Genomic DNA, 27,170 nt, shown 5'->3' with positions numbered 1-27,170 from the left:
TCATTTAACCAACCTATTTACTACATAATCCCGGCGGAAGCAATTTAATAAACATGCATGCAGGCGGCAAAGGAATCCATGCTTGCTCTTTGACGAATTTAAATACCACATATCATATCTGCTTCTCTCCTACAACACCAACGTTATCATTAGAACAGACATTTCGATCAATTCACTGTTATAGTAGACTGGCCTCGGTAATCGCACACCAGCACAAATCCGTACATGAGATAAGATCATCCGAAATCATGACATCCACTATACCTCCTTCAAAGGGAGCATATGTCCCTCCTCATTTACGAAATAGACCTATATCAACTCCCGCTGCTTCTTCTTCTTCTTCCTCATCAAGATACGATGTTCCAGCCACCCCTTCTTCAAGATCACATTCCTCCGCCCCGAATTCAAGTAGATCCCAATCGCGTACACCGTGGTCAACTTCTTCCCCTTCTTCATCTTCACATCCTGGTAGAGCACATTACAGTAACACCCAATCCCCACGTTCCACTGGATACGGTAATGCGTTCCCATCAGGGAGCGGAAACACAACCACAAACGGTCTCGGACTTGGTCATAGACAGAAACCATCAGTATCATCGAATGGCGGATCTTCAGGTTATTCTTCAAGTCCATCGCTATATGTATACGGAGATAGTTTCGTTGGACCATTTAAGTTATTTAGAGAAGACAGCGTTAGGGTACAAACCTTCAAAGGATCTTCTGCGAAGGTAAGCTATGTTCATCTTGTTGAAGTGTATTTAGCTGACGAAACAAATCCGATTAGGGTTTGAATAATCCAAATTCTATTAAACAAGTCTCCAGGGATCTCGTTCCCCTCATGAATAATCTCTTGGCTCCTCCGCCTTATGCTTATATGCCATCAGCCGGAAGATGGATTATGTTGGTATTTGGCAATGTAAGCTGGACTGTTCTTCTGGAATGAAGCACTTAGCTCACTGTGATGAATAGGTCGACTTACAAATCAATTACCTTTGGCAACTCGCCAATAAACCTCTCACTCCCCTCTCCTTTCCTTCATCTTCCCCTTCCCAATCCTCATCAGCTATCACAGATGACGAAGAGGATCAAGACACAGATATCATTCCTTCAGATCCTCATCACCATACCCGTAGACCCTCAAATGTACTTGCCACAGCGACTGAGACCTCAGCGACTGGACCTGCGTTAGGACCAGAATTGTTTGTCGAGAATGTAGTGAAAGCATACACAGCATGGCTAGAAAGGGATATCATAAATGGACCCATTGGGAAAAGAATCTCCGGAGCAAAGGAGGATTCAATTCCTACCTCTGATTCGGTAAGACGTAAAACCCCACCATCAAAAGTACTCATCGCAGCTGCTTTACCTCCTTTGGTGGAAGACGAATTATTACCTCGTATACCTGAAAAATACGTTGAGAGATTAGAAGAAGATCATTCAAAGGCTCAAAGAGCTTTCGAAAGAGCTTCATCGACCCCAGCTCCTAACGTGACTCTGGAGGATAATGCAAATGGAACTGGAACTGGATCGAAGACCCCTTGGGCTAAAAACGGTTCACCTAAGTCTACGAACGCCAATCTGGATCAAGACGAACTGGAAGTTGGTTTATCAACTTTGTCTGTATCGGATAACAGAACTCCCAATTCACCAATATCATCTTCTTCATCTGCATCTGCATCCTCTGCCTCCGCTCTATTTGACTCTCAAAGAACAGCCAATTCAATATCGACTATGGCATCTTCCATTCACTCTTCAACCTCACGTAAGGAGAAAGATTCGAGTAAAACACCAATATCGGTCCTACTGAATAACGATCCGCCTTTATGTACATTACCTATACGAGTTCAAATGACTAATCGGTACAATACTCTCTTACGTGAATATTGTGAAAGATATCCCGATATATTATCATTTATCGACATCTCCCCGGCCATGTCAACAGGATCTGAAAACCCTTCGGTCCACGGAGAAGTAGATCGAAACGTCTGGGCATGTCCTGTAGATCCAACAAACGTACATCCCCTATGGGAACCTACATTACCACTTTGGAAAGACGAGTTGAAAAGACACGGTTTACCAACTGATACATGGAGGATAAGTGAAGATGCCGAAGAAACTTTCTCAGCTTATGAAGCTGATAAAAGGAGAAGAACTGAAAAAAGAGGTGATCAAAGATCGGATAGAATCAAGTTGAGAGATGAGTAAGGCGATTAAATGGCTGGAATGGTGAAGCAGAACAACACCTTGCAGACTTTCAACCCTTACCTAGTTCAAGTTGTGGAAATTAGACTGACAAATAAATCTATCCATCTCATATCAAATGTTGTGCAACATCATCGTATCTTGGAGATATCTTGCTTATAGTTGTATATTCGCAGTGCATGTTGTAGAGTACCATTTTATCATAGTCATTTGCAGAGGTGTGTATGCATAGTATCGTTCCTTAACGTGATTGTCGCTTGCCTCATAGAAAGTTTGCGCACGGTCATGATACGATGCAAAGATGCGGAGAAGTCATTGAGATGCATGATATGATATTTGGATAACTGTGACATATCCTGCATCACATTCTATCCTCTATTGCGCATGGAGATTACCTGTTGGACCTTTGTTCGAACCTATGTGACATCGAGAATCAGCAGAGCTTCTCTTTGGGGGCTTGGTAGAGAACAAAGAAAGTGAGGCTTACCATTTCTCTAAATCTTCTTCTATGTCTTTCGGAAATCAATCTTCTTCTTTTAACACTACCTTTCTCATGAAATTCTGCTATTCTCAATTCTTTCTTCAAATTACTATTTCTCAACAGACCTTGTAATCGTTTATAGGAAGATAAAAATTCACCACCTTTTGGAACCATTATTGATCTGCCTGTAGAAGTGAACGTTGGAAAACCACCTTGATTTTTATTGGATAAAGTTCTCCACCAACTTTCAGGATCTGATGAAGAAGGTGTCGATATAGCGTCGAACTTCAATTTCTTGAATGCTTCTTGAGAAGAAGAAGATGATGACGATGACGATGACGATGAATTGTTTGTGTTGACTTTGGAGTTTGCATTTCGATTGGGAGAAGAAGGGGTAGGAAATAATGCAGATGATGAAGGTGCGTTTGAACTTTGTTCTTGATTGGATGTGGGGATTGTCGAATTGTATCGTATTGATGAAGTGTATGAAATTGGTAAAAGTCGCGATGAAGAAGATGACGCTGCTCGTAGAGATGACCGGAAAAGTATCGACATTGTGCGAATTGGGACTGTTTTTCCTCTTTTGCGTCCTATTGAGACGAGTTTGGTGAGTGGACCCAAGTGATTGGTAGTGTCTCAACTTGGTTGTAGATTGATGATCTTTGCTCTGATTCTTCTGCACACTTAATGTCGAGCGAGTAAAGCATTTCAAACGATGAAGATGGGGTATCAAACTCGAAACAGAAACCAACACCTCCAACTTCTTGGGATAAAATATGAAAAATACATTCCAATAAAATAATCATGGTACATGGACAGGAGAGTGGAGGACAACCACCTTCAGGCTGTATTGACGTGTCTGCCTTTTCATTAAAGTGAACATTGTTCTCTCAACTCTACTCATGCATGCATATAAAGAGCAAAAAACATGCTGCTCAGCTCACTAAGTCTACTGCTCTTGGCGCCAATTTACGCTGCTGCGTCAAAGGCATCGAGACATCATCCTGACGATGCGTTTTACGAATCCTTGACGCTTCATCCACTACCTGATGGAAGGATGTCTGTGCTATTTCAGTTTGAAACCGAATTCTCTTCTCCAAGAGTTTTATCGAGTACCTGTGAGTCTCCACATCGATCATATCGGACAATCATATCGGACACTCAGTACAACAATCATGTACTTGTAATCCTTCTGACTGTGCTCTAACGTAGCTCAATCACATCACTCGTTAACGCCACCATCACTCATACTACCCTTAGAACGGAACAATGTATCTGAATTAACGATTTCGTTTACATCAGGATGGGATCAACAGAGATCATCCTCTTCTGGACCATTACACTATGAGTCGTCTGGTGGTGGTGGGGAAATAAGGGGCTGGTTGAAAGATGGTGATGATGTCGAAGATAGATGGAGTGCCGTTACACATGCTTTAGGAGGTTTGTTCTGTGCTGGTTTGGGTCCAGGTGATAGTGGTGAGAATGTGAGGACTTTTGGTAATATATATCCTGAGAAACGACGGACGTCAAGTGAGTTATATCCCGAACTCATCCACTACTTCATCATAGACTATTCCGTCGGATTTGCGTTCACATATATCACTGAGCTGATTCTAATCTATTCCTAATCCAATGGTTAGATACGACACATTTCCTACTTTCACATCCTGAATCGCACCTATGTACTGAAAACCTTACTCCTTTCTTATCCCTTTTACCTTCCAAAGGACTTTCTGGCATATCCAGTCTCCTCGCTCAACCTGGAATCATATTTACCTGGGCATCACAATCTGAAGGGATAGAAGTATTGATGCCCACTTCTTCAAACGACGGTGTGTGGAGAGGTTGGTGGGAAGGTATAATTGACCTTGTAGATAACAAAGGCAATAGGAAAAGAGATTTCTCAATAGAAGGCATATTCAAGAAGAAAATACCAAAGGCATTTCCTGAAACACAACAATCGATATTAAGATTAATCAAAGATGATTCGACTGCTATCACAGTACATCCATCGGGAAAGGAGAAAACAGATTGGATAGATGGTAAATTGAGGGATATAGTAGAATGGGATTTGTTAGATCAAGACCTAATAGGGGGAGACATAAATATCAATTGGGATGAAGAAAAATTCGATTATCGTAAGCACCGATCAAGTCAGATGACAATATTATACTGCAGTCATCGAGCTGATCATCCCTCTGGCCTTAGCACGACATATACCTCCTCCACCAATCACAATCACAAGGACTGTGATCGATAAATTAGCCTCGGACGGTACATTTCAAATTACCATCAACAATAACGAGGATATCGAACGAAAAGCTGTTTACTCAGAGCTTTGGCCTTGGTGGGTCAAAGGTTGGATGAGCGAAGTCGAATTGACAGTCCAAGGTGAAAAAAGGCGTAAGTTGAGTCCACTCTTACACTGCAAATCCCCTGTGTGGTCTTGAAAAGCTAAAAGCTGATGATCATAAAACAATACCATGTGTGGCGTTCTCAGCCGAATTGATAGAGAGCATATCATATAATCCATCTTTGCCACCTAAGATATCAACCTCTACCATTCACTTCAATGTTATCATACCACCGAAATCAAAATTGATTCTGAAAATACCATTCTCGAAATTGACTTTAAGATACACAGAACATCGTCCTGATGCAGAAAGAGGTATTGAGCTTCCATCCGGTATATTGACTTTATTAGATACTATACCTGAATCCAGACACGATCCTGAACTTGAATCCGAAAGACGAGATTCGTCTGTGGCGGGTCCAGATGTATCGAGGAAAGGTAATGATGCCAGGAAAACAGGAAGGAGAAGAATCTATACCAATAGGTTACTGTTGGATGTACCGACACCGGATTTCTCCATGCCTTATAATGTCATCATTATGAGTTCAACAGTCATGGCCGTTTTCTTTGGTTTGATGCAAGGTGCATTAACTAGGAAATGGGGCTGGGTGGAAGTACCAATAATGAAGGGAGAGAGCGGCACGTCAAGCTTGATGCATGGAGAAACGAAAGATAACAAAGTCTCGGTAGGGGCAGATACGAGTATAGTCGGGGGCTACGAGGTAGTACACGAATCAGGAGAGAAAGATCTATCGAAGGTGACGATAGAACAAAGTAATCTGGTGAATGGAGATGCGGTCACATGATTACGATCATACGTCAGAAACACAATGCATGTAATCGTGGTGCCCTTTTGTCCGTCACATGAAATACTGCATACTGACATACTCGTATAGCATAAGGGGAGAGATCCGTCATCATCGCCTTACATATCAGGCGACTGTCACGCAATCTTCGCCAAATTCGTACTGATAGTTTCGTCATCGTCCTCGGAGAAACTCTTACTTTCAGTAGTAGGGTGGTCGTCGTTCTTCGTGGCGGTAGAGGAAGGGGTGTCTACACCATCATTTGCTGAATCGGCATTGGGCTTTTCAGTGAGCTGGCTGATGACCCCATCGCCTTGCCAAATTTCGTTGTCTTGATGCAATCTCGAAGGGTCATACCATTGTAGTTGAGTTTCACTGTCACTTCCATCAACTACTTTAGCGAAACCATTGCCTGCTGTTTTTGAATGCGTGATGGTATCGGTATTGGCATTGGTGTTGGCATTGACAATGGTATCAGGTAAAGTATACAGAGTCCTAATCTCGGCACCAGGTATTGTTATTCCTGCACTGTCGCTTTCACATTGAACAGATGGTTGATGATGGCCTTTAGCTTTAGGAATGAATATATTCACTCCTAGACAAATCTGAGAATGTGAATTCTTGATAGCATCTAGGACACTCGATCTTTCGACAGACAGATCTCTCGAAATCGGTGTCAAAGAAGAAGCTGATGATGAAGGGATAAGTGTAGGATGAAGGGGTAAGATCGTTCCATTTTCGATTGAAATCGGTTTATTCAATCTGAATGTATTGGATTTCTCTCCACCTCCAAATACTGGAATAGTCGTTTCGTAAGATGATCTGGTCATTGAAGAAGTACGTTTTTCGTTGGTAAAGGTTCGAGAAACGGGATCGAATTTGAGTTCTTTGTTTCGCTGGGTGTATAAGAGGTATTGTCTTCCACGGGAATCACGTACTTTCGATGCGAAACATGTGGGATCACCAGCAGAAGCATCGTGACCGATACGAGTCAAGGCTCCAGATGTACTTGTTACGCCAGGAAGAGAAGGTCGAGGTGATCTAACTTTGGAAAGTAGTCTTGTGAAAGGCACAGACATTTTCAAAGGGTTTGAGTAAGTGATAAGTGGACTTAAATTGGTAGTATCAAGGCGATGAAATGAATACAGATTGTGGATGAGAGCACGAGAGCAATTCAGCGGCGAGGATGAAATTCCGCAGACTCGGAAGAAGAGATGATGATGAAAGAGAATCACATGAGAACTTGGACCCCGGTAACAGCTTATATACATAATTCTCTAAATGTCCTTATCTTTCTTGTGGCTTTGAGTCTGACGACATCTCACACTCCGATCATACGAGGCTAAGAGATAAGCCAGTGTAGATACACGATATCCGAGCAAGAGTGTTAAGAGATATCAATCGATAAGATAGCTTGAAACGATATAAAATTCAGATTCAATCGCCGACTTGGTGCTATCTAATCTCCGTTTGACGTCTGGCTGTAATCTGATCCGTTGTGGGAAAGGATGAAAGGATCATGTAGGTACGAGAATTTAGACCGTACGCAGGAGGCTCTGAATCATTTCGGGATCTTTTGACTCATGACTGTTTCTCACAAAAAGGAAAGTATGAGTAGCGGAGGAGTCAAATACAAGTCAATGCCAAAGAGTCAAAACAAAAGAAGCTCACTTATCGCGTGGATTGAACGAACAAGATCGAGTACAGCTGCTCCTGGTTGGAATATTACTGTCATAATCACAAACACCAGTGATGTGTTCATATTCGATACCCAGATCCAGAAAACGAGGACCGGTATCGGGCTGACTTGGTTATCAAGCTTCCTTTCGCTCTGATCCTTCGTCACTGTCACCTATCTGTCTTTACCTCACTCGTATGCGCGACGCTGATCAAACGCGCGTAGGGACCTGAGTGAGCTATATCCATCCCGCAATGTGTGCATGCTTGTACGCAAATGTGTCCATATAGTGTTCCATGCTGATCAGTACTGATATCTTCTCCAATGATATCGTATTGCACTTCTCAACTACTGTCATCGCAAGTCTTCGATGCTGTTGGTCCCATTAGTATTTAGCCCCAGTCCATTCCTGTTGGAAATACATTTACTCGAGTTATTTTCCAACACTTGATGTTCCTGAGCAGAAGGATCAAGAAAATCAAAAGAAATGGCTGTGGAAGCGGTCCATTCCGCCCTTTGTATTTTCCAACTTTTTTCAATCCTGCGCACGGACCTGTTCCTGTTTTTCCAATAATTTTCCATTCTTTTCCAATCGGGACGACTCTTTTCACCATACGAGTAGTAATTCACCATCCCCCTCCCCCCAATATCACGATAAGGTAGAAAAGAAGAAATCATTTCCATAACGGACCATCGATAGCGCCGAAAGCCAATCGACTGACTCGTACCAGACACCTGGATCCCACAGCCCATCCCGGACATCCCTACTACTACTGTAGACAGCTGAATTCCTTTTTTTACTTTTTCCCCCTTCTTTTCTTTCTTTTTCCTTTTCTTTGTACAGACAAAAAAAAGCCTTGTGCTTGATTTTCATAATCAAACCTCAATGAGAATCGCTCGGTCAATCGGTCATTTACGATCAAGACCTTCAGTCAATTCTTCTTTTCCCTCTTCTTCTTCTTCTTCTTCTCTGATAGTTGGTAAACTCGCTTTAGCCAATTCAATAAAAATCAATCCCATATCCAGTTCCAGATTTTCATCCACGTCAAGTCATCTTCCCATTCAATCTAGACACTTTTCGTTATCTTCCAGATTAAATAAAGCAAAGATGTCAGACGTAGAAATGGGCGAAGCTGGAAAAGCTAAAATCATCGATGGCACCGCCATTGCCAAGTGAGTACCTTTCACCTTTTTTACTCTATATTAGCCTATTACAGATCGTTAACTTACACGACTGGTACCGTACAATCAGAGAGATACGACAATCCATCTCTCAATCCATCTCATCCCTCCAATCGACCAACCCCACCTTCCATGCTCCTCACCTCGTCATCTTCCAACTCGGTTCGAGCCCCGCTTCATCCACTTATATCCGAATGAAACTCAAGGCAGCCGAAGAAAGTGGTATGACTGTTGAACACATCCAAATTCAATCCGATTCAGAATCAGGTGCTACCGCCGGTACCGGTACCAAGAAATTGTTAGAAGCTGTTGAAAAAGCCAATCAAGATGAGAAAGTCTCTGGTATTCTCGTACAGCTCCCCCTCGAAGGTGCTGGTAAGACCGAGGAGAAGGCAGTTGTCGACTCGGTCAGTGTAAAGAAAGATGTTGATGGATTTCACCCTGAAAACATCGGTCTTCTCTCATCAAGAATCGGAGAACCTTACTTCACACCCTGTACCCCTGCTGGAGCGATCAAACTCATTGAATCAACCGGTTTCGATTTGAAAGGATCAAACGTCGTCGTTCTTGGAAGATCAGATATCGTCGGTACTCCAGTCTGTGCTTTACTTAGAAAGAAGGATGCTACAGTCACTCAATGTCATTCTCGAACTAAAAACCTCGAACAAATCGTTTCTACCGCAGATGTAGTCGTAGCTGCCATCGGTCAAGCTGAATTCGTCAAAGGTGATTGGCTCAAACCTGGTGCTATCGTCATTGACGTTGGTACAAACTACATTCCCGATTCTACCAAGAAATCAGGTCAACGATTGGTCGGTGATGTTCACTTTGAATCCGCCTCCAAAGTCGCTTCTTACATCACCCCTGTTCCCGGAGGTGTTGGTCCAATGACCGTCGCTATGCTCATGAACAATACTTTCCAAGCTGCCAAACGAGCTTTCGAATCTCAACGAGCAAAGAAACTCACTCCTCTCCCCCTTGAACTCAAAGAGAAAGTCCCTTCAGATATCGAAATTGCCGTCGCTCAAACTCCCAAACCCGTCGCTCTTATCGCTGAAGAGATCGGTGTCCACGCCGATGAAGTCGAATCTTACGGTCGATACAAAGCCAAGATCGAGCTTAGTGTACTTAACAGACTCAAGGATCGACTTGATGGTAAATACATTGTCGTTGCTGGTATTACCCCTACACCCCTCGGTGAAGGTAAATCAACCACCACTATCGGTCTCGCTCAAGCTCTCGGTGCCCATCTTCAAAAGACCGCCATTGCTTGTGTCCGACAACCTTCTCAAGGTCCTACCTTCGGTGTCAAAGGTGGTGCTGCCGGTGGTGGTTATTCCCAAGTTATCCCTATGACAGAGTTCAATCTTCATTTAACCGGTGACATCCACGCCGTCACAGCTGCCAACAACTTGCTCGCCGCTGCTATCGACGCTAGAATGTTCCACGAAGCTACACAAACTGACAAGGGTCTCTTCAACCGACTTTGTCCCCCCAAGAAAGGTGTTAGAACATTCTCAAAACCTATGATTGCTCGTCTCCACAAACTCGGTATCAACAAGACCGACCCCAGCGAACTGACCGAAGAAGAAGCTGCTAAATTTGCTCGTCTCGATATTGACGTTGCTACACTCACCTGGAACCGTGTTCTCGACACCAACGATCGATACCTTCGACAGATCACTGTCGGTCAAGCTCCAACTGAAAAAGGTCTCGAGCGAAAGACCGCTTTCGACATTGCAGTCGCTTCTGAATGTATGGCCGTCCTCGCTTTATCCAAAGATTTAGCCGATATGCGTGCAAGGCTCGGTCGAATGGTAGTGGCATCCAGCAAAGCTGGTGAACCCATTACCGCTGAAGATATCGGGTGTGCAGGTGCCATGGCTGTTCTCATGAAAGATGCTATCAAACCCACCATCATGCAAACATTAGAAGGTACACCAGTCTTCGTTCATGCTGGTCCCTTCGCCAACATCGCTCATGGTAACTCCTCTATCATCGCCGATAGAATCGCACTCAAACTCGCCGGTATCGAAAAGGGAGATGATGAATCAAGAAATGGTTACGTTATTACTGAAGCCGGTTTCGGTGCTGATATCGGTATGGAGAAATTCTGTAACATCAAAACTAGAGTTTCAGGTCTTTCACCCAACGCAGTCGTTCTTGTAGCGACTATTCGAGCTCTTAAGATGCACGGTGGTGGTCCAGCTGTTACACCTGGTAAACCCCTTGATGCCGTCTATACTCAAGAGAACTTGGAGTTATTGGAGAAAGGTTGTGCAAACTTGGGCAAACATATTGAGAATGCCAAGAAATTCGGTTTGAAAGTGGTTGTTGCCATCAATCAATTCACGTGAGTTTCGAATTATGGTTAACACATGACAAACGAACTCTCACTGACCTTCTCATGTGTTATTTAGCAACGACACCGAAGCTGAGATGGCTTTAGTACAAAAATTCGCTCTTGGTGCAGGAGCAGATTACGCTGTACCTGCTAACCATTGGGCAAAGGGTGGTGAAGGAGCCGTGGAACTCGCTAAAGCAGTTATTGATGCTTGCTCTGAACCATCAACGTTTAAATTCCTCTATGACCTTAACCAACCCCTCAAAGATAAAATTGAAATTATCGCTAAAGAAATGTATGGTGCAGACGGTATTCAACTTTCCCCAGAAGCTGAAGAAGAGATCCAACGATACGAAAGACAAGGTTATGGTGGATTACCTATCTGTATGGCTAAGACCGCCCTCTCGTTATCTGATGATCCAAGCAAAAAAGGTGTACCAACAGGTTTCACCTTGCCAATTAGAAATGTCAAATTAAGTGCAGGTGCTTCATTCGTGTATCCGTTAGTCGGTGATATGTCAACCATGCCAGGATTGACCACGAGACCCGGTTTCTACGACATCGACCTCAATCCCGATACTGGTGATATCGAAGGTTTATTCTAGGTTTGGCTTTAGAAATTATGGATAGGATAGGATAGGATATATAGAATAGAATAGAGTAGGATGGAGTAGGAAAGGAAACAAGTAAGGTAGAGTGGGACGGATTAGCATAGAGCAATATATACCCTTTGGATTTTAGGATTTCTTTTTTCTTTCTGTTTTTGGTATTTCAACAATCATTATAAACAACAACTGCATCATATTCATTTTCATTACCGTCACGTTACATAGTCATTCCCTTTTCTCTCTCTCTCTCTCGCGCATATATACAGACGTAGATAGAGATAGTGTAAAAATGCAGTATGCCTCAACGGCTCCATACAAATACGATGTTGTCAGTCAGTCAGTTACACTCAGTATGATTGCACATGACATAAGAGTACCTGTCCGGTATAAATTCCCACAACAATATCTCTCGTCGACCAGGGAGACTGCGCATTGACTAACAAGTCCCCCCTTGGTTCATATTCACATATAAAATATCGAATATACTTTGCGACATTCTTCATTCTCCTTTAACATTTGTATTTGCATTCATTTACATATCAAATCAAAACTACTGATTGAAACCCATCATATTTACAACTGCCCTTTTTCGTTCGTTCCCAAAACTCTACTTTGTATCGAATCATTTTTGTTGTCACATGCTCAACGGACGTGAAGTAGAGATAATCTACTCTTTGGACACTTCAAGGACGATTCGACCGGCGATTTTACCAGCTTCAAGGTCTTCGTAGACGCTGATTGGGGAGTAATGGGTTAGCAAGTGGTACTCCTGAATGTGAGGGTGAAGAGAACGAAAGGTACGTGATGAACGTCGAGTAGGGGATGGATTGCTCAAGCGATACTGATACCCGTGAAGATAAAACTCTACTCACTCTTTGAGATCTTTGAGTTCTTTTTGTTCAAAGATGACTTTGACGTGACCTGCAGCAGCGATATCTAAAGCTTCGACTGCGTCTTGTCTGGTACCGACATAAGAACCTTGAATTCTAATAGATTTAAAAACGGTCCAGAATGGGTTCGCACCCATTTCAGCATCTGGCATACCTACACAGACTAAAGTACCACCTTCTCTGAGGTATTGAATAGCTTGTGTATAACCTGATTTATGAGCTGCAGTGACTAATGCTGCGTGAGGTCCAAGACCATCGGTAGCGGCTTTGATATCTGCGACGATATCTTTTGAAGTCTTGAAATCAACCCATGCGTCTGCACCAAGTTCTTTAACCATTTTCTCTTTGGCTGCTCCGGTATCAATGGCAAGTACTTTAAGTCCAGCTGCTTTGGCACTATCATCAATAGAAAGAACAATCTGATGTCAGCCGAGAGGTTCAACTACTTGCTTGTTTCAAGATGAGGGGGATGCGAAGTTTACTTACTATTGAACGGCTAAATGACCTAAACCACCTCCCGCACCAGGAAGGGCAACCCAATCACCTACTTTGGTATTGGAGACTTTCAATCCTTTGTAGGTGGTTACACCTGCACAAAGAATTGAAGCAGCACCAGCTGAATCAAGCTCTTTGGGGATGGGTGTGACGTGGTTGGTGTATGATACCACGTATTCGGAGAATGTACCATCGACGGTATAACCGGATAATTTAACGTTTGGACAATCTATAAAGGAGATTGAATTGAAAGTGAATTACGATTAGCAATTGTTTACGTTAAGGTATGTGGTAATTGAGTGATAATATTGTCCGCGGTACAGGAAAAGGAAAAGACGCGGGGTAATAAGCTTGTTTTTTAAATTAAGACAAAATAACGAAACGGAAAGAGAGATATGCATATAGGGACTCAAGTAAGGAATGTTTGGAATTGGTTTGTACTCACTCATCTCGAAACCTCTTCGACAGAATTCACAATTGAGACAAGAATCTGCCATCCATTTGATGCCTACTCTATCACCTAATTTGACAGGAGAGTTTGGAGTATTATCACCTATGGCAACGATGATTCCGACACCTTCATGTCCACCGATCAAAGGGTTCATAGGTTTAACGGGCCAATCACCTTGTTTAGCGTGTAAATCGGTGTGACAGACACCTGTATGAGAAATATGTACTAGACATTCTCCAGGTTTGAGATCCTTGGCTTGTTTGACCGGATGAGAAGGTCGGATCTCAAGATCTGCTCCAATAGCTGGTACTACTGCTGCAGTTTGAGTTTGAGGAATAGTAAATCCTTGTAAAGTAGCCATTGTTTTCGATGTATTACTGAAGTATCTTTTATGGTTATAGCTGTTGTTGTGATTGTGATTGTATGTATGTGTTATTGAAGGAGAAGAGAGGAAAGTATGAATGGATCGAGTTGATATAGATGTAGATATAGGTATAGGATTATGTCTGATGAGAGAAGTGACCGGGAGTGAACGGATGATTGAACCGGTACTGGTCATCATGATGGGGATAATCGTAAAAAATCCACTTTTCTTATTAACCGTATAGAATAATAATAATCTCTTTCTTAAATTTCCTTATGTTTCTCGTAAACAGGAGGAGAACAAACGACTTCGGCCGGCTACTCAGCAAAGTGTTTCCAAGGGAGGGGGCGTGGGAAAATTTCAATAGTGCTAGCGCTTTCTCTTGCCAGTTTGGATATATTGGTGGAGTGCGAAAATGATGATGTATGCACGTTTGAGATAAAGAAGGAGAAAAGGTCAGCTGAAAAAAGAAGAGAAAGAAGAACTGAGATGCATGCTCAATGTACTGCGTTCAATCGAGACTAGCAGGACGAAAAAATGGTTTTTTCGATATTCCAAAACGGTATTCGATCTTCTCTGATAATACAACAAGCACGAAATTGGTTATCTGTCATTTTCACGATCATTTGTATTTCCTAAACCCCTCACCACATCAGAAGTACCCTAAGAGATGGCGTCGAGATGCGTTCTTTCCACCCATGTCGTCCCCTGTTGTTCCTTCTAGAATGGACGAGGCGAATATGCTGAATTTGTTTCCTTCAGGGATTCGACTGAACGTCTACTATTTAACCTTTTCGGACCGAATCGAATTTATTTCCTATAATTTTCTTAACCGGATCTCAACGAACAACGGGCAATCTCTCCTGATTTCTTTTCTGAACATCTATTTTTCCTGTTCACCTACAAACGGAATAATAGAAGGGGATGCGGCAGTTGCTTAACCGTATTTCGTCGATCTAATCCGATATCGGACCGTCCATCACATCACCCGCCCTCTCCCATAGGACGAACACCCCCTCGATACTCTTTCAGGTTCAGAGGCTTGGCGATAACGTTGACGATGCTATTGCTATTACCGAGCACAGGAACGATGTTCGTCTCGTGACATACTCATGCTTTCATCGTGTCCCCGTTTGCTTCACCGACCTACTCGTACAGTCTATCGTCTGTTCGTCGAAGAAGATCGCATACCTCGCATAAAACAAACCCCCCAAACTGACGGGATTCTTCGGCTTGAAAGGTTAGAAGGAGATTTATCAGAAAGTGAGACCGGTTGTTTAGCTTGCCAATTTTCCGGTTTCACCCTGCACCAGATAATCCGTTCCTAAAAATGATGACGTGGGATATCTGGCGCACGCGTTACCACGTGGGAGTGAGCGGTACCACGTGGTTCAATTGTTTTTATCCCGAAAGATAAAAGTTGAACAAAAGTTGCGAGTTGCTTTCATAAATACATGATCATAGTCATAGTTCAAAAACACATGCCTTAGATGATTATCCTACCTCGATGGGGTCTTACAAGACCGATTATCAATGGGATCATCTCTCCCAAATGCAATGTCAGATGTTATGCGTCTTCCAGTAAAGCTACTCTAGGACATCGTGAAGAAGAAGAAGAAGGAGAAGGAGAAGGAGAAGGAGAAGAGAAGGGTTGGGAAACAGTTGTAGGATTAGAAATTCATGCTCAATTGAAAACTGGCAGAAAATTATTCTCAAGTATGTCAGAACCTGTTGACATCATCATCACCCCAGAGATCAAAAGGTCTCCGAGACTGATATAGGTAGAACGATGATATAGCCGCTTCTACTTCTTATGGTGAGACTCCAAATACGAATGTCAATTTACACGATTCTGCTTTTCCTGGAACATTACCTGTATGTTCATGCATGCTTTGAATAGAGAATATGCGATCCTGATGATAAGATAAATAGGTCTTGGACCTACATGCTGTTAGGCTATCGCTCATCACGGCTCTAGCACTGAAATGTCAAGTAGTCAGTTGATACCTTCGTAAAAACAGTCTCCATTAGCTGAAGTGGTTACATTGTAGAATCCAAGATCTACTTTTGACAGGAAACATTATTTCTATCATGATATACCAGCTTCATACCAAATCACACAACATTACAGTGAGCTATGTTGATCCGCCCACTTTTTGAGCGAAGTATTCAAGCTGACATGTATTTCTTCTATATAGACCCATTAGCAAGGAATGGGAAATTACCAATCATAAAAGGGGATAACAACGTGAAGAGATCCTTTGATGTTGGGATACATCAGCTACAAATCGAGCAGGTATGTTCGCCTGGATGATAAATCCAGTACCTCTAGTGGTTGATGCCCCAAACGATATTAAGTCGAATCCGCTAATCCTCATTTGCATTATTAGGATACAGCTAAAAGTCAAACTGTTGGAGAGAACGTTCTGGTTGATCTGAATAGAGCAGGAACTGGTTTAATGGAGATTGTTACTGAACCAGATATGCGGTAAGTGCAGCATTCCCATCTTCGATCAATCTAAATGTTTTCAAGTGAATTTGCTAAGACCATCTCAAATCGGGCTGAACAGATCAGCAGAAGAAGCGGGAGCTTTTGTGAGGAAACTTCAAGGCTTATTGAGAAGGTTGGGTTCAGGTGATGGTGATATGGAGAAGGTCAGTTAATTGAATTACATCTCCAAGTTGTCTCGTGGTCGATACTAATGAAATGGAGGTTGCATAGGGTAATTTACGAGTTGATGTCAATGTTTCCGTACATCGACATGGTACACCGTTTGGTACTAGATGTGAGATCAAGAACATCAATTCAGTCAGATTCCTACAAGCTGCTATTGGTGAGTTCGACTGGCTGTCACTCTAATTCGTCGATTCCTTCCAGCATTGTCATACAAATCTTCGAGATAAGATAAAAAGCTGATCTTTGTATTTCTCGATAATATGTAGAATCAGAGAAAAAACGACATATCTCACATTATCTTACATCACCGTCGATACCATTGAAACAAGAAACAAGAGGATTGAATGAATTGACATTGCAAACTTTCTCCTTGAGATCTAAAGAAGTAGCGACGGATTATCGTTATATGCCAGATTCGAATTTACCTGCTATCTCAGTTGATCCTGTAAGCATTAGTCATTTTTCACACAGTCATGCCATATGATTCGAAATCCCTCTTGGTGGCTCTGAAGCTGATTCCGAAACAATGTCTCATAGGGATATATAGATAAATTGCAAGACGAATTACCTGAGATGCCATGGGATTCAGTCGATCGCTTGATGATTTTATACGGAGTATCAAAAAGAGATGTCGAAACTCTGATTGGATTAGATGAATATCATTTCCTGGGTATAAAATATTATGAAGACGTCGTTAAAGGAGATGATAAGAAAATAGCTAAGAAAGCTATGAACTGGTGAGTGATGGAATGATTGGGCTCAGCATAATCGTTATGGAGAATCAGACACTTCAATTTCTCCTTTAACCCCAAGTGTGTCGATCCTCAGCTGATATACCTTGAACCTTTAGGATCGTCCATGAACTCTTGGGTCAAATTGGGAAATCAGGTATCACATGGTCACCGACATTGATCCCAGCTGAATTAATGCGAGAATTGGTCATCGCAGTAGAAATCAATAAAATAACTGGAACAACAGGAAAATCATTGATAAAACACTTGATTTCGATGTCCATTCCACCTACCACGGAATCCACTCCCAGTTTTACGACACTAGAAGAAGCGCTCGAAGCTGCAGGTTTGAAGATTGACGATACGGTGATTGATTTAGAAGAATTAAGTAGAAAAGCAATTTCAAATCAACCTAAATCAGTTGCGGATTATAAAAAAGGAAATGAAAAAGTTATCATGAGGTTAATTGGTGAAGTCATGAAATTAAGTAAAGGGACTGCTGATGCGAAGAAAGTTAAAGATGTTCTAGTGAAATTACTGAACGAAATATAGGAAGGCATCTGGCACCAAGATAATATATGTTACGCTGAAGGTTTCAACGAATGGATATCTGTATAATGCATTGTAAATTAGTATATATTTTATTTACACAACACAGATAGATTGTTTATGATGTACATAATTCAGTTACAGCTTATTAACAAATATCGCCTTACATACCCAGCATCTCGCCGCTGTTGCACATAGTCTCCGCGGGCCCTTCATACCGATTTGCTAGAAAAGCAAATCACGATGAACGCAATCACGTCGCCACAGCTGCCGAAGCGCTCTTCCAGAAAATCTCATGATCCACATTCTGATCACCTTCATTCCATCGCTTAGATAATGCACGCATCACTTCACCATGGGAAGATCCGGGCATAGCTGTTTTGGCATATTTCATATTCGCTTTGAGGTATACTAGTTTCGAGTGTGTGTCAGCCTCATCATCAATGTGATGAGGAAACCAAGTTAACTCACGTTGAAACGCAGAAGAAACCTTTTGCCTACTTTCAAACAGAGGTATGAGTTTGCCTTTGCATGATCCACACGCATGTTTATCTGTATCAATAGCTAAAATATCTTTCGAATCAGCCCTCTTATTTTTTTTGGTATTTGGCAGTAGGGTTTATGTCTACTCACATTTCGAATGTCTCTTATATCTACCATTATTGAGGTTTGTTAGCAGTGCAATTAGGGAACCTTGGTCCATAAAGGTACGTACATTTTTCCACAGAAATTGGTGGAGCATTTCCATTCGTATTTGTACTCGATTATATAGGCGTGAGTGGTCTGATTGATAGAAGTTTCAACATGATCTCTTTGACTCGGTACATGTATAAAATTAGATTTAGCAGACTTACGGTCACCTCGATGTCTTTTCTAGCTTTCATAACCTTCCGGCCCCTTATGTGGACGCAGACTAGTCAGCGTGGAAATAACTCATTGACGGAATAACTTACCAAGACTTGAACATCCTTCCATGTGGATTACGATATTCATTGCTAATAACCCATGTAGCCACTACATTATAGATGTATGTAAGCTGTTTGTCCGAGAAGCTCATGGAACGTAGCTTACAATGACACATTTCATGAGCTACAGTGTTGATGATCTGTTCTGTGATACAGTATATAGCACAATTAGTCTCCCATAAATACGTATATAATAATTTAGGTGAGATTATTCAAACTCACTTTCACCAGTCAAGACTTTTTCACTCAATTCGATCCAATGATCTTTAACGCTTTCGCCATTTTTGGTAGTCCTGATATTCATCCACCCAGACAAAAATCAGCTATGCATGTTCTCTGCGAGCAACACTGTCGAATAGCTGAGCCATCAGGCTGAGACACACCTCTTAGATCTAGCTACACCTGCTGTAGTCAATAGCCTCTTATTCCAAATTACACTAGCACCAACGCCTTTAAATCCCAATTTCCCTTCAAATACCCTTTCATCCAAATCTTTGAAAATGGAACTTGCTATTCTAGTACGTTCTTCCGTCCATGCTTTGGTTGAAAAAGATGATTTTTCGGAATTTCCCTTCCCCTTAGACGCTTTCGGTTTAACGGGTTTCTTCTTTTTCCTTGTGATTGAAATATCAGATTGATCGTCGGATTCAGATTCAGATTCAGATGAAGCGATTATCAATTTATCTAAATCTGGCAATTGGTTGCGATGTATCTTCTTAGCAGGTGAATAATACAAAACCCCTCCATTCTCATCGTCATCGTGATCATCATCATGATGATTTTCAATCCTTTTTGAAGGGTTTTTAGTGATTCCAGGTGATGATAATACTTCTATACCATCACTATCACTACCGCTACCACTGTCCTCTTCCTGACCACTTCTCTCTCCTTGTTCACTTCCACTATCTTCCTCTGAGCCATCTCCTTCAGAGGTATCAGCTTCATCTTCATCATCGACGTCGTCGTCGACAATGAAATCTCTCAAGGATCCCATCGTATCTTCATCTTCATAATCTTCCTCATCGGTCACATGATTGAAAGCTTCATCTTCTATAAATCGTAAAGCTGCTGGCTTGCCTTTGGTTGTACGTGAAGTAGATGTTTTCGATCTCGATTCTGGTTTTGGCTGAATAGGGGATTTGAAATGAAGATTACAGTCACGGGTTGTATTGGTTTGAGTCGGGGAATCACGAATATGGACTCCGTCACACTCATCTTCGGAATCTGATACGATGAGTCTACGTCTTCCTGGCGTACGACGAGGTGTTGGATTCCATACCACTGAGTCTGCATCAGAATCAGAATCAGATCCAGAAGCGACTTGAGCGTCCGCATCAGATAGCACCAGAATAGGCGACGCAGCTTGCGTCTCTGAAGTCAGTGGTGTAGGAGAAGATGCGACTGATGTAATGGCGAAGTGGGGTGAAGAAGATCGCTGTTTGCCTGTATTGGACGAGGGTGTCGAACGACTGTACACATTTGGAGCTCGGTCAGTCTCGGGAGTCGATATGGGGTTGAAATTGTACTCACGTATGAAGCATACCATCCACATCGTCTTCTTCGTCCCCTTCATCTTGTATACATATAATTCCCTCGATTGGATTCTCCTCGTCATTCAATGTCAAGCGTCCCCTACGATCCGATGATGATAAGCTAAGTCTCCGTGCAATACAATACAATGGTGAAGCTTACAAATCCAGCTCCTCAATACCATCCTGTTCCTCAAGATCATCATCGTCTACCTCTTGTCCGCCTTCGATCACTCGTACATCCACCTGATCTTGAAGTATTGCAGTTTCCTTTATAGGCGATTTACTTTGCACAAACCTCAATCCACCCAATTTCTTTCCAGGCGTTTTGATCCTCACATTTGAGAAATCCAATTTCTTCACCGTCAATGGAGTAGGTACGAAGTTGGTATCGTTCCTTGATCTTAGAGGCGTTTGGGCGAATGTGAGACGTGGTACCGACGGTCCTATGCCAAGCGAAAATCGATCAGACGCGTCAATCCCAGACGAAAAGGAGGTAAGTTACGGTAACAGTGACATACCTGGAGGAGGTGATATACTTTCCAATCTCCCACTCGAGGTCTTCTCAATGACTTCTATCTCCGAATCTGAGGAATCTGAAATCACCCTCCTTCGTTCTTGATATATGGCTCTTGCCATGACTAGTGTGCTTGAACGCTGGCTACCGACTGCAGTATATGAACAAAGTCACAAGAGATATCACCCTCAAATGAATCCTCTTAACTTATTTGTTTATCTTCCAGCTTTTAGCTATCTCTCCCGAAACATAAAACCAGTCGCGTTATATTGTGGAATTTGATTCCGCCACTTCATGCACCCTTGGAGATGAGAAGAACAATGAGGATGATCCGTATGCATTGAATTCTACGTTCAATTCGACCACCACTGGCTTTCTTTAACCTATATACAACATGATTTGAAGAGAATTATATGACCGAGACCCATTATAATCAAATCAGAAACTGATTTACGAACGCGAAAACAGAGAGACGGGAGATGTTTATACGACAGTCTGACATCTGAATTGTCCTTCTTCGAATCAAAGCAATATCCTAATTAGTGATTCTCCTTCAGTACGGACCTCGAGGTCGAAACGCTTGTCTCTGAGCTACTGCTAAAGCTCTCAAAGCTCTTTTGAAAGTTGGGACAGGAGCTAAGGTATATGAGAATCAGCCCAATATACATCAGATGAACTCGGGAAAAGGAAGCAACTTACTCGGAGTATGCTTGTAAGCCTATTCACATGAAATTTCACTATCAATGCTCTCTTCACTTCGTTGACGGAGGGCAGTCGGGAAGAAAAGGACTCACGTAATACATCTTGAAATCACACTTGCCTTCTTCCAATCCATTGAGATCGTGCTCGGAAGCACAGATACAATTTGTCTGACCAGGGAAAATACCAGTCTAGGTAAGGCAAGAATCGATAAATCAGCTTCGAGGTTATAACGACCAATTGTCGGGATAAAAGAGAGGAGTGAGATTAATGGAAGAAGACACTGACAGGCTTAGCGATAGCGACTTCATGAGGAGCACATCCGTCCATACAAGCTTTGAATGAATCCGAAGGTGTTTCAGACATATCTTTTGGATGATAACATTTGAGGAATTCCCAATTGGATTTGATCAGATTGTACTAATATTCGATGAGGTCAGCTCAGATCTTGATTCAAGAGGGACCGAACCCAGGAAATTATATTTGTACAAACTCACTTGCATTTGTCCTTCACAAGCATCCGGAGCACCTGGTACGTATTCCGCTGCGGGAGGAGGATAGATATAACATACACATTGACCTAGATCGGCTTTGTGTGTATAGTACGTGTACGAATAATTTTTACACATGGTCTAGAAAGAGCAAAATCATATCTCGTCAGCATCGAGGAACAAGTCGCCATACGTGCACTGGAACAAGGAGGGATGAGTCTGGAAAGATCCGATTGGGGCGGCAACAATCTGGGTGAGAAGGATGACAAGAATTTGACTCACATAACAAACATTTTTGAAAGGTGTGGTGAATGTCATTTCTACAAAATCAATCTCATCACCACAACCAATGAACAGATTATCACATTTCACAAAAGTGATTAAAGCAAGTGCGGCAGTAAGGAAGAATGTGAAGCGATTAATGAGGTTGATCATGGTGCAATGAGTGAGCGAATGAAGAAAAGTAGATACTCTTGTATTGAAGCTATAAGTTGATCGACCAGGTCTATTATATTTGATTGATTATTATAAAGAGAACTGATTGAATTGTTATTAAAGAGAAAGACGAAGAACTGAAAGTGATCTCTATTTTATATATATTTATGCAATACAGAGAAGGTCGTTATACCGACTCGAAGAGAAGATGTGAACAAAGCTGTGGGGATGAAAGATGACTAGGAAATGAAAGGAAATGATCACTTCATCAAAAGAAGGGAGATCGAATCAGTGATGATCTGGTACGATGTTTTTCTACTTGCTCGTTCTTTCCAGCGTGTACGATTGGAAGCCAAAGCGTCATTAAAGGGGTGACTGCTATCACATACTTCTATTCTCTTCGGATGGGGGTCATCAAGAAAGCTGTGCTATTTCGAAAAGATGTTTTTGATGGTAATCTTCTTTGCCTTGATTTCCCTTGAAGAAAAGATGAAAGGTGAGGCCGATTTGGGTGAATTTGATGGGGGATGATGATGTTGATGAGAAATATAGCGACGATGGGCGCATAGGCCAGTAGTGTCAAATCGTCTGATGATGCTGTGTTGGATTAACATGTAAGATTAAGGTGAAACATTGCTTAGTCGAGGTCTGTGCGTTTGATGTGCTGTTCATTCATTAACGAAGGGGTAAGGAACAGGAAGATCAATGTGGAGTACTCCCAAGATGGAATATCAATGTTATCCTTGGTTTGATATGACCTGTGTTCAGTCGATGGCAACCTGATCAGTCTCAAGGGAGCGAACAATTCCGTGTATTTGTTGTTTCCATCTTGGAACCGAAGCAACTTCATCTGTGTGCCCTGAAGATCATTCATGGTATTTATTTCGGCTCAGACTCAATCCCGAAGAAACAGGTCTGAGCGTGTGATCGTCATGCACAGCTATTGCAATGATGATCCTTTCACTATCATCCAAAAGGGGATGTCGATCACGGCGCTTGGAACCGTTCATTCTTCCACATCCATGTCATCGATTCATCGGTTCATCGAGATTGGTCATCATGACCTGTACGATCGATCGCAGCCCAATGATCAAACGATGATATCGAGATCAATCCGATATATCTTTACAACAGTGCATATATGGCTGTTGATAGATCGTGTATTGATCCGAAAATCCAGGCTGAATGATACATACATGTTCAACCATCCTTATTACACTTGCACGGTTCCTTCTTCGCTCAAGCCCCAAACAACCTTTTTCTCATTAAATATCACTTCCTGTTCTTCTAACACTAAACCGCCACCCTCAACTTCTCGTATCCTCCTTCTCAATTGCTTGATGGAGGAAATGCTCTGTTCAGCTTCTTCTCCCTTTTCTTCACCCTGAGCATGAGATGCCGGTCGAGGAATTTTGGTTCGGGTTATATCGATTTGAGCAGGTGTGACAGATTGATCCCATTTCCTATTCCATCATTCAAACTGAATCAGTTCATTCCGTCTATCTTTATCGCGATATCACGGTTCTATTTCGGAAATCTACTTACGGAGGATCGAACATCCATGTTCTCGAAGAGCCTTTCTTATCGAATACTTTCCCTAATTTACCTTTCTTTCTTTTCAATTCTTTTTCTCTCTCTTTCTCCAACCCATCTACGTCCTCCTTCACGCTACTACTCTGCATGCTGGCGACACTTATGTTGTCGTGACCGAGTTCTCTTAATACGCGCCACTGCAATTCCCTAGCTAAGCCTTCTGGGTCCTTTATCGCCTCGTGAGGTATTCTATCCCAAACTAGTTTCTTCGACTTTTCTTCTTTGTCCGGATTATGCAATATCGATATCTGATTCAACAGGAAATTGGTTAAGTGAATGAGTTGATCCAACACTCTCTGATGAACAGTAGTCGAAATCTGCATTGCGCTGCGCGGTCGGTATGTGCGGAATTGACGCAGTTGATTGACATAACGATCTGCTACGAACCAGCACAGTCTGTACATCGATAATGTTCATCAGCTTAATGCGTATATTCGATTCCAAGAATGCTGCTAATTGCTGTCGCGACTTTAAATTACACACCTTTCAAACATGGGAAATCGGAATCTCTGCGGAACTTTAGTATCGATCTCAATTTGTCTCAAATTCAATTCTACATGATACGTTGCGATCAGCTTTCATCCAATCACATAAAAGGAACAAGCTGGAACATACGAGTGGCAATGTCATAGGAATGCAGAAAATTGCCTCCAAAGACTATCGAGTCCATGGGTGTATACTAAAATAGTGACCGAATGGTCAACTGATTGTCCACACAAGTATATCGAGGCCCCCTCAACTCACCACAGCGTGTATATATCCCGATGGTAGTATCCTACGATAGTTATCGTCAGCATTGCTATATTAACGTCAAAAACATCACTCACATAGTGTCTCCAGCATTTAATACAACTCTTCTGACTTCATCGCACATATCTGGTAGCCACGTATCTTGTTGTTTCTCATACGAGCCGGACCCTACAGCACAAACCCAATTAGTCGGATTCATTTCGTGCGCCAAAGAGGGTGCAGAAGCTCACATTCAGCGTAAGCTTTCAGATTCGCCGTAGTCGGGCGTATGAAGTAAAAAACCTATACTATCAAGTCAGCTGTGATCACCTTGTTACGACGGGTTCAGCTCACTTTTGATCCTGTATGTATTGTGTAATATACCGAACTGGCTGCAAAATCAACGTGCCAATCCTATCCAACATATATCAGGTGATCGTCTCAGATAGTAAACTTTAGCCAGCTTACCGTCCAAGCACCTTTCATTCCCATCTATCGAATCAGCAACGATAATGAGCTGCAAACTCGATGACCCACACAGGAGGTGATGTTGTGACTTACCAAGCAATATAATTGTACTTTCGGATAAGGAGCTTTGGCATTTCCTTTTACATCAGACAAATCTTTCAATTCTCCATTCTCTCTGTGATCTTCTTCGACGAGCGCATTCCCGTTTTTTAAGATCCCGTCTTCGGATATGGTTGTTGATTTCTCCTTTTCTTTTGCTTTACCTTTACTTCCTCCCAATCCGAAATTCCAAAAATTATCTACCCAATCTATTTCTCTGACTAATCTTGGAGGTTTAACTTTTTTAGCTAATTCAGTATCCGATATCTCCAAAGAAATGATATTGTACACTTTCTTTCTAGCGGCAGACGAAGAGGAAGACGGAGTAGTAGAGGAAGTAGTTGAATTTGACGGTGGGAGAAGGTAATCTGCCCATTTTTGTAATGTCCATTGTGCTGATTGTTGAGATGATACGTCTGTACAGTATCTGTCAGCGCAAGTGAACTTCCGACAATGCATGAAACTGTCGAAGCTGTTCGCTTTGAAAGAAGGGAGGCATGGGGCAGATGCTAAAGAAGCGAGATAAGAAACAAACCGATGACATCGACCATCCTCTTTGGACCCACAAGCCTCGCTACATCCTGCACATTTAGATCTTTCCCGGGGACTTGTCCACCCATTCCTGTAAATCCACCATTGTCAGACCTGACAATGATCGGGTCTCTCTGTGGTCCATAAAAAAGGGTTGGTGGATATTCCGAATATGAGTCGGGGTCCGAATCCAGCCACGATCGTTTTAATATATCTCCAGGAACAGATCTGTATTCGCCTAAACATTGCGTCGACGATCAAGTCAGCTACAGGGATAAACGTTGTTCGAATTTGACCTTCGAACTTACCATCTAGTATAACTCTGCCGTATTTACCTGGATCAGCGATCAAGTCCAACCATTGACTCGTTGGGGTCGCAACCGAGTTATTCAGATTGTGATAGTCTAATTGTCTAACATTCCTCTTTGGTCTACCTTCATGACTCATCTCTTCGCTTCCACCTGCTATGCCAATATTGGTATACCCGTTTATTATTCCATCCAATTTTCGGTCACTTTTGACATCAACCCCATTTCCTTTTTCGTTTACGATTTCAACAAGATTTAAGCCACCTTGACCGCCAAGCGGTAAAGGAACGGGGCTGTCTGTGCCACAGACAAGATTTGATGTAGTCATTCGTGCCTTCTTTGGTGATTTAGATCCTTGTGACAAAGTTGAACTTGCCGATCGCTTGGTTTTGGTAGAATCAAAAGGTGGTACACCTTTTTTCAGCGTTGAAAGTAGTGGACGACGAGGTGGTTTAGGATTAGAAGGTGATGATGCTTTCTCCATACATGGGTGACAATACCTTTTGACAAATCTATCAGCTGAATTATCGAATGTCATCGTAGATGGGAGTAAGCAGCTTACCATTTATCTATCCATTGTGTCCAGTTAAACCATGCTCCTTCGTCCTTCCTATTCACTTCTACCTCTTTCACGATATCTTTAGGTATCGTGGATTGTACGTTTTCATCTCCCAAGTATAGACAAGCGGAATGAAACCACGTTGAGCATTTTGTGCATGCTATCCAGACTAGATCGACTTCAAGATTAGCTTCTAGTTTCGCTTTTGAACGAGGTGGTTGAGGAGGTCCAGAAGATGGACAAAGTGGACATAATTCTACTTCTATGCCTGGCAAGACTGTGTCCTCTGTCGGAACTTCCTTTCCAGAAATGGAAGCATCTGATTCGATCATCTTGGTGGGGAGCAGGATCTGTGTAGCTGAGCAAGATAAGATGAAAAGTGATGATCGATTTGATGTATTGCTCTAGAAATGACAGTTGTAGGTGTTTTTGCTTA

General features: G+C 42.2%; 10 protein-coding genes across 10 annotated transcripts; 4 read left to right on the top strand and 6 right to left on the bottom strand.

Moving 5' to 3' along the window:
• Positions 1-248: 248 nt before the first annotated feature.
• On the top strand, positions 249-2,205 carry IL334_005656 (uncharacterized protein; the record flags this gene model as incomplete). The annotated part of the gene is made up of 3 exons (XM_062937365.1): positions 249-728; positions 785-916; positions 970-2,205. 3 exons carry the CDS (start codon positions 249-251, stop codon positions 2,203-2,205), a joined length of 1,848 nt encoding a protein of 615 aa, XP_062793416.1.
• A 365-nt stretch (positions 2,206-2,570) lies between these two features.
• On the bottom strand, positions 2,571-3,238 carry IL334_005655 (uncharacterized protein; the record flags this gene model as incomplete). The annotated part of the gene is made up of 2 exons (XM_062937364.1): positions 2,571-2,618; positions 2,690-3,238. 2 exons carry the CDS (start codon positions 3,236-3,238, stop codon positions 2,571-2,573), a joined length of 597 nt encoding a protein of 198 aa, XP_062793415.1.
• A 373-nt stretch (positions 3,239-3,611) lies between these two features.
• Positions 3,612-5,842, top strand: IL334_005654 (uncharacterized protein; the record flags this gene model as incomplete). Its single annotated transcript, XM_062937363.1, has 5 exons — positions 3,612-3,801; positions 3,896-4,213; positions 4,324-4,821; positions 4,892-5,086; positions 5,184-5,842. The coding sequence occupies 5 exons, from the start codon at positions 3,612-3,614 to the stop codon at positions 5,840-5,842; spliced, it is 1,860 nt and encodes a 619-aa protein (XP_062793414.1).
• A 137-nt stretch (positions 5,843-5,979) lies between these two features.
• IL334_005653 (uncharacterized protein) lies at positions 5,980-6,921 on the bottom strand (the record flags this gene model as incomplete). The annotated part of the gene is made up of 1 exon (XM_062937362.1): positions 5,980-6,921. One exon carries the CDS (start codon positions 6,919-6,921, stop codon positions 5,980-5,982), a length of 942 nt encoding a protein of 313 aa, XP_062793413.1.
• A 1,707-nt stretch (positions 6,922-8,628) lies between these two features.
• On the top strand, positions 8,629-11,651 carry IL334_005652 (uncharacterized protein; the record flags this gene model as incomplete). The annotated part of the gene is made up of 3 exons (XM_062937361.1): positions 8,629-8,693; positions 8,773-11,055; positions 11,123-11,651. The coding sequence occupies 3 exons, from the start codon at positions 8,629-8,631 to the stop codon at positions 11,649-11,651; spliced, it is 2,877 nt and encodes a 958-aa protein (XP_062793412.1).
• A 670-nt stretch (positions 11,652-12,321) lies between these two features.
• On the bottom strand, positions 12,322-13,851 carry IL334_005651 (uncharacterized protein; the record flags this gene model as incomplete). Its single annotated transcript, XM_062937360.1, has 4 exons — positions 12,322-12,388; positions 12,527-12,940; positions 13,031-13,268; positions 13,485-13,851. The coding sequence occupies 4 exons, from the start codon at positions 13,849-13,851 to the stop codon at positions 12,322-12,324; spliced, it is 1,086 nt and encodes a 361-aa protein (XP_062793411.1).
• Positions 13,852-15,344: 1,493 nt separating this feature from the next.
• IL334_005650 (aspartyl/glutamyl-tRNA(Asn/Gln) amidotransferase, B subunit) lies at positions 15,345-17,814 on the top strand (the record flags this gene model as incomplete). The annotated part of the gene is made up of 11 exons (XM_062937359.1): positions 15,345-15,570; positions 15,653-15,729; positions 15,787-15,849; positions 15,906-15,984; positions 16,053-16,150; positions 16,245-16,342; positions 16,425-16,509; positions 16,577-16,688; positions 16,798-16,976; positions 17,069-17,268; positions 17,382-17,814. The coding sequence occupies 11 exons, from the start codon at positions 15,345-15,347 to the stop codon at positions 17,812-17,814; spliced, it is 1,650 nt and encodes a 549-aa protein (XP_062793410.1).
• Positions 17,815-18,064: 250 nt separating this feature from the next.
• On the bottom strand, positions 18,065-20,944 carry IL334_005649 (uncharacterized protein; the record flags this gene model as incomplete). The annotated part of the gene is made up of 12 exons (XM_062937358.1): positions 18,065-18,222; positions 18,283-18,375; positions 18,445-18,464; positions 18,527-18,594; positions 18,666-18,708; positions 18,765-18,825; positions 18,883-18,921; positions 18,999-19,069; positions 19,160-20,245; positions 20,307-20,408; positions 20,469-20,751; positions 20,827-20,944. The coding sequence occupies 12 exons, from the start codon at positions 20,942-20,944 to the stop codon at positions 18,065-18,067; spliced, it is 2,142 nt and encodes a 713-aa protein (XP_062793409.1).
• Positions 20,945-21,375: 431 nt separating this feature from the next.
• Positions 21,376-22,447, bottom strand: IL334_005648 (uncharacterized protein; the record flags this gene model as incomplete). Its single annotated transcript, XM_062937357.1, has 6 exons — positions 21,376-21,458; positions 21,522-21,540; positions 21,617-21,712; positions 21,810-21,941; positions 22,019-22,153; positions 22,295-22,447. 6 exons carry the CDS (start codon positions 22,445-22,447, stop codon positions 21,376-21,378), a joined length of 618 nt encoding a protein of 205 aa, XP_062793408.1.
• A 1,213-nt stretch (positions 22,448-23,660) lies between these two features.
• On the bottom strand, positions 23,661-27,066 carry IL334_005647 (uncharacterized protein; the record flags this gene model as incomplete). The annotated part of the gene is made up of 13 exons (XM_062937356.1): positions 23,661-23,910; positions 23,993-24,436; positions 24,524-24,593; positions 24,656-24,719; positions 24,785-24,815; positions 24,868-24,958; positions 25,021-25,072; positions 25,124-25,183; positions 25,238-25,261; positions 25,331-25,752; positions 25,872-26,105; positions 26,176-26,675; positions 26,738-27,066. The coding sequence occupies 13 exons, from the start codon at positions 27,064-27,066 to the stop codon at positions 23,661-23,663; spliced, it is 2,571 nt and encodes an 856-aa protein (XP_062793407.1).
• Between the last annotated feature and the right edge of the window lie 104 nt (positions 27,067-27,170).

The sequence above is a fragment of the Kwoniella shivajii genome, chromosome 7 (genome assembly GCF_035658355.1).
Source record: "Kwoniella shivajii chromosome 7, complete sequence".
Classification (NCBI taxonomy): domain Eukaryota; kingdom Fungi; phylum Basidiomycota; class Tremellomycetes; order Tremellales; family Cryptococcaceae; genus Kwoniella; species Kwoniella shivajii.
The sequence above is the reverse complement of the archived record's forward strand: the minus strand, read 5'-3'. Positions and strand labels throughout refer to the sequence as shown.